General features: G+C 32.7%; 1 protein-coding gene across 1 annotated transcript; it reads right to left on the bottom strand.

The window, feature by feature from the left end:
• Positions 1-4,725: 4,725 nt before the first annotated feature.
• LOC122314468 (MLP-like protein 28) lies at positions 4,726-5,864 on the bottom strand. Its single transcript, XM_043130088.1, has 2 exons — positions 5,595-5,864; positions 4,726-5,228 (listed from the first exon to the last, which is right to left on the bottom strand). The coding sequence occupies exons 1-2, from the start codon at positions 5,779-5,781 to the stop codon at positions 4,963-4,965; spliced, it is 453 nt and encodes a 150-aa protein (XP_042986022.1). The 5' UTR covers positions 5,782-5,864; the 3' UTR covers positions 4,726-4,962.
• Between the last annotated feature and the right edge of the window lie 395 nt (positions 5,865-6,259).

The raw sequence follows: 6,259 nt of genomic DNA, 5'->3' as shown, positions 1-6,259 counted from the left end.
GTATACTTTTAAAAACTGTTCGTTCCTGAATAGGTATTGTTCAAACGATAGTATACCCATTCAAACAAGAAAGTCCTAATATTATTATATATATATGTTCAATATAATATACTAATATTATAATAGAGTCCTAAAATTATTATATATATAAAATATTCAAAATAATATACTAATATTATATATATATAATATAGACAATATAATACACTAAGTGCATTTGGATTTTATCTTTCTATACTATATGCTATTTTAATATAATATACTATAGTATAATATATAGTAGTATAGTATATAGCATAGTATTAAAACATTGGTTTGAACAAAAAATTCTGGTTCGAATAGATGAATTCATTCTAATAAACCATTCAAACATAAAATACTAGTTCGAATGTGATAGTTCAAGGCATAAGACCCAGTTTGAATATTGAACGGTTCATTTTTTTTGAAACCCTTTAAATAATCGCCGTTGTGAGCCATCGTTTGCCACCAATATCCGTCGTTCTACGAACATTTTCTGCCGTCTGGTACCATTCTTGTCTATTTGAGCTTGATATTAGGACAAAATTAGGATGAAAATGGGGTCAGATTTCAAATCAAATCCAACCCCTTCTGTGGCATTTTACGTCCGCCAAACATGGCATTCGGTTGTAGAAATGATGGAGCTTCACTCCATGTAAGTTTGTATAATTAAAACCAATGATTTTTGATGAATTGGTAGTTTTTTGGTTCATTTTCAAGTCGACTCGGCCATGAATATTCATGGGCTAGCCCATTCAAAAAGCCTGAAAACTGTTTGAATAGATTTTGCCAAATAGACATTTTCTAGTTCGAACGTGGCACTACATGTTCAAATGGAAAAAATTGAGTTAATCTTACTTTGAATATATTTACTACGTTCGAACGTATAAGCTAAACATTAGTAAATTATTAGAATGATAGTCATATGGTGATGCCATTATGATAATATTTTTATTTATTCAAATGTGTATAAACCATTCGAGCAAGTGTCGCTTTTGTTTGAACAACTTTACTTATTGTTTAATTTTATCCATTTGAATGGAGTAAATTTATTTGAACGAGTTTATAACTAGTTTTTCCGTTGAACTGGAAAATTTCTATGTGGCAAAAATTATTTGAACAGTTTTCAAACCATTTGAATGAGCTATTTGAATAGGCAAACAGCCCGTTTGAACACTACTCAGTGTAATATTTTATAACTTTCTATTCTATTTATACTCATTGTCTATTCTTTTTACAAACAGTGAATTAATGGTATATGTTGGAAGGAAACGTGAGAGGGAGGGCCAAACTAGCAGTGAAGCCAGTGAGCCGAGGAGGCCAGTATTGGTTGAGCAGGAGATCATTATAAAAGACTTTTGTGATTTTTTCTGGGATGGGAGGAGCCTATTATCTATTATTAGCGATAAAGGATGGAGCTCGATCTGTCAGTAGAGAGGGTTGGCCTATTCTGACATGGTCAATGAATTTTATTGGGCCATGGATTAGATGGAGGCTAATGAAGAATCCTTATTTTCCATTCGAGGAGTGAGTATTACTATCTCGGCAGACACTATAGCTGACTTTCTCGGGATCCCCTATGAGCTTGGTGCATACTCTGCACAACAACCCGGTGCAGGGATAGATGGTGAGGATGCCATTGAGGATGAGGCTTCAGCAGACGACGATCCCACTCATGATGAGATTCCTCAATTGATGCATGACAATTCGACTCCTCCATATGATGGCAATAAGGTGATCAAACAGGTTGATTGTATCGCATTTTTTCGAATGCTGAATTTGATTATCTCCAATAATATTGATCCGAGGAAACACAAGATTGACTTCAGCATCGAATGACCTTGATTTATGTTACAGATAACACGAGGAGAAACAATTGATCTGCCTCTATTCTTTCTCATCTGCATCCGATTTGAGTCACGGTATTCTGGTAAAGGTAGTCTACTGTATGCATTGATGATCTCTAACCTCCTATTCCAATCGATTGTTAATGTGTTAATGACAGAGCGAAAACAACCACAGATCGGACCCCTTAACAAGATCACCTTTTGTAAAGTGTGAGGGTCACTTGCGGAAGGCTCGCATTAATGTTCTAGCGACACAAGATAGTGGCACTAAGTGTGATCCAACTTCTACTAATGCCGGTGTTGATTGACAAGCTATGGGGGCTACCACCATGGAGATGCAATCCCTACTCGAGGAGCATCGCACACTTTTAATCTAGGACATCGAGAGGATAATTGTGTCCATCATGGTTCGACCGCAAGAGATTGAAGGACGCATTACTGTCATCCAAGAGGACCTGAATAACCTTACTTAGTAGTTTTATTTTTTATTTGACCTTTTGTTTTGTATCGAACGTTGTCGATTTAATTACTATATCATTTTTATTTGTTATATATAGCTAGCTTGTTTCATATCAAAAGTTATTTTCCTTATTTTACTTATGAGTTCATGATAATATAAAAAATGACATTCCTTGGAAAGTAATGATTTTTTAGTTGCAAATTCTTATTTACCATAACAAAAGTCATTAGTTAGTTTTTAAATTAATTATATAAAATTCTTTTGAAAATGATAATTAATAGACTCAAATAATATTTATTTTTAAAATATATGAATGTCTTTCAATAAATTTCTATAACTAAACTTATTTCGATTGTCAAAGCTATTGTTCCAACACCTCTTATGGCAATTCGAATGGGCTACAACTCCGTTTGAACATAAAAGTACCATTCGAATGATATAGCAACCATCCTTACCAGATTTATTTATAACTTCCCACCAAAAAACTTCATTTGAATGATTAAATATAGCGTTCAAATTAGTTCTAACTTTCCCAAGTCAAAATTGTGTCTACATTCCCGCCACGACTATTATTCGAATAGTTATGTCAGTATTCTAACATGAATTAAATTACTATTTGAACGTGTATGAGAATGTTTGAACAGTATGGCAACCATCACTGTTAGATTTATTTATAACTTCCCACCAAAAACTTCGTTCGAATGATTAAATATCTACTTCGAACAGTTTCGACCTTTTCCCGCCACAATTGTCTATACTTTTCCGCCACGACTATTATTCGAATAATTATGTAACCATTCGAATATGAATTATAATACTGTTCGAACGTGTTTGTAAATGTTCGAACGCTTTCTTTTTTAAACGCTATATTTCCTCCCAGAAAGTGTAGTTCGAACATATATTTGTCTGTTCGAATGAAGTAAAATCCGCTTCTATATTTTGAGATTAAATATAATTTTCGTCCAAAATAAATATTTTTAAGGATGAAATTTAATTTGTCTTTAAAAAATTTCATAAGATCAAATTTCTTGCGGTGAAAGTAAAGTAAGAAATAAATAAACAAGTGGAATATGTGGCCAATCACCGAAAGCTGATAGTTGATCGAGGAAGAAACCAAAAAACCCAAAAAATAAAAAAAAATAAAAAAAAATTTTTGAAAAGTACGGATCTTTAAGAAAACAAACGAAGAAAAGGCCAGAAGAGACCAAAAAAAAATAATGGATTCAACAGTTCAGGTGACTCCCCAAAAGCTAGAGTACTGTATATACAGATAGAAAGGCCCGGCAGATTTTGTTTTCTTCAGTGGAGGATAAGATAAACATAAAAATTTGTAAATTATAATAAGATAACTTATGATCAATGGTAGTGAGACAGTTTGAGTTAATTATTTATTGGATTTTAAAAAATGAGAGAAAAAAGTTAAATAAAACATATTATTAAAATATAATTTTTTAAGATAATTTTTGTTTTGAAATTTAAAACGTTGAATTATTTTTTATTTTTTATTTAAAAATTTAAAAAAATTGTAATGATTATTTTGAAAACGTTTGATTTTGAATGATATTTGTATAAGAAAAAAATGAGATGAGATGATCAAAAACTTTTCCAAATATCCTCAAGCTTTGTTTGTTAAGTGAAGTAGGATTACTTCACACTATTTATTATTAGTATTCATAAATAGCTAACCATTATTCACAAAATATTTACTATTTTATTATTATTATTCATTAATTTTTTATTATTATTTACAAATTATTTGAAATCAACTCAGCATTCAAACATAACCAGCTTACTCTTCTATTGTTTCAGTTTTACCTTCATACGCCGCATAGCAGTACTGATCATCAATGTGTCCGATTGGAAATCATGAGAAAACTTTAATGGATGCCACTGTCATAGAGTTAGATACTGGAGAGTGGAGTACAAGAACCGAGAGATCATGAAATAGAATTTGTCAATTCAGTCTTCAGATACAAAAGAGAGTTTTTGAGATTTTCCGTGGGAAAGTTTTTTGGACTTTGTCATTAGATTTACGGTCATTATTTGACTTTTGGCTTTTCAAGAGAAATTTCAGATTCTTTAAAAAAGATTTAGAACTTCCTTATTAATTATTTATTTTTTAATATTTTTAAATCTTCTTCCACCATGGGGCTTAGACATAGTGTCGCCTAATGGAAAAGCTGGCTCTTATTATAACTTGCTTGAAGTACTTTTATACAAATTATATCATTTAATAATGAATCAATTATTATAATTTTATAATATAATCGAAAGCAACCAGCCATTTAATAAGCAAATCGAGCTGAACTCAACTTTAACCAAGTTTTGATCCAGGCATAGGCATATATATTAAGGATATGTAATTTGAAAAACACTCACCACTTGCAACTTCTTAAAACATATTCCAAACGCCATAAATAGGTTTATTCAGAGATCACATGGTACATATCACCCATATATATATATATATATATCCATAATCATACGGATGCCTGCAGGCTTCAGCAAGCCCACTGCATGCCCACACGAAATTAAAACTTACCTGCATACACACTCTCAACCTCTTGCATATATATGTAGAAGCACACGTACAGTACTGATCATGTAGTGCAATACAGCCATATTTTTGTTTTATCATCACTGGGAAAGGTGAGAGCCGATGTCTTTGCTGAGATCAAGTACAAATTGCAAAGAAGTGTTGGGTTCTGGAACATCCGCGCTCAGCTTTTCATATTCAAAGGTCCAATGAACCACGCTGCCCTCACTCTTTGGTGTGGCTTGAAGAACGGCTTTGAAGCTCTTGTACTCCTCCATCAGATCTCCCGCTACCACTTTGAATGTCACCGAGTGGTTTTGCTCATCTATTGCTTCCACTATCTCCTTTACAACTTTAGCTTTCCCATCTATGATTTCACGTTGAAAAAATTAATTTGAGATATCAACATCAGTACCCTGAAGCCCTCTCACACACACTCTCTCTCTATATATATATAGAATCCTGAATCCTGAATCCTTAACAAATATGCACCCCTCACGAATGGCAATTTATTTACCCAAGTTTTAAAACAAGAAGAAAAAATTTGTGTAAAATCAACGATATATTATGTGAAAATGCAAAACTTTTGCTAAAATCAACGTTATATTTGACAAATATGCCATTTTATATTGAAAAAAGAGAATCTGCATTTCAAAATCAACTAATGTAACAAAAATTCAGCGAAAACTTGGGTACTTTTTAGTGGTAAGATGAGCATATATAATTTACTTACCATGTACATAATCCCAGCAGATGACAGAGCCCTCAGTGCCCCAGTCACCTTCATGCAAAGCACAACCCTGTACTTTCTCAGGGGAGACATTGGAAATGTGATGTGGTCGGCCGCTGAAGATCTCACGAAACTTCTCAGCTGGTGCCTTAATTTCTACCTCTCCCTCCACCTTACCAGACAGAGACATTTTTCTTTCAGATGTTGTTCCAAAATACTCAGAAAACAGACTAGGATATTGTAAATTGCCTTTGTTGTAGAAAACAGCTATGCCAACCCTTACGCTTAAATAGAAGACGATATGTATCACGTATAATAGAAAAACAAGATCCTAGATATACATGTGGTCACCATCCCCTGATTGTGCTCTAATTACAGAATATTAGAAGCATGGTCCACGCCTTGCTGGCCATGCAAATTATGGATGGAGTTGTTGTATTATTGTTGGACTTTAGAGACAATTGAGACTGTTTCAAGTGGGGTTTAGTTTATTAATTTGCCATATCTCATTATTTGGAGCTTTCTTACTGCAACACATGCAAAATGATGATTTGCGTGACTGATTAATGATTATTATTATTTTTATATTTGAAAGATTTAAAAACCAATTAAAATGTTAAAAAAATAGCCTTATAAGATTATGTATCACGATAAATTAATCAGCCCAT

This window comes from Carya illinoinensis, chromosome 6 (assembly GCF_018687715.1).
Source record: "Carya illinoinensis cultivar Pawnee chromosome 6, C.illinoinensisPawnee_v1, whole genome shotgun sequence".
NCBI lineage: Eukaryota > Viridiplantae > Streptophyta > Magnoliopsida > Fagales > Juglandaceae > Carya > Carya illinoinensis.
This window is presented reverse-complemented; position numbering and strand designations above follow the sequence as displayed.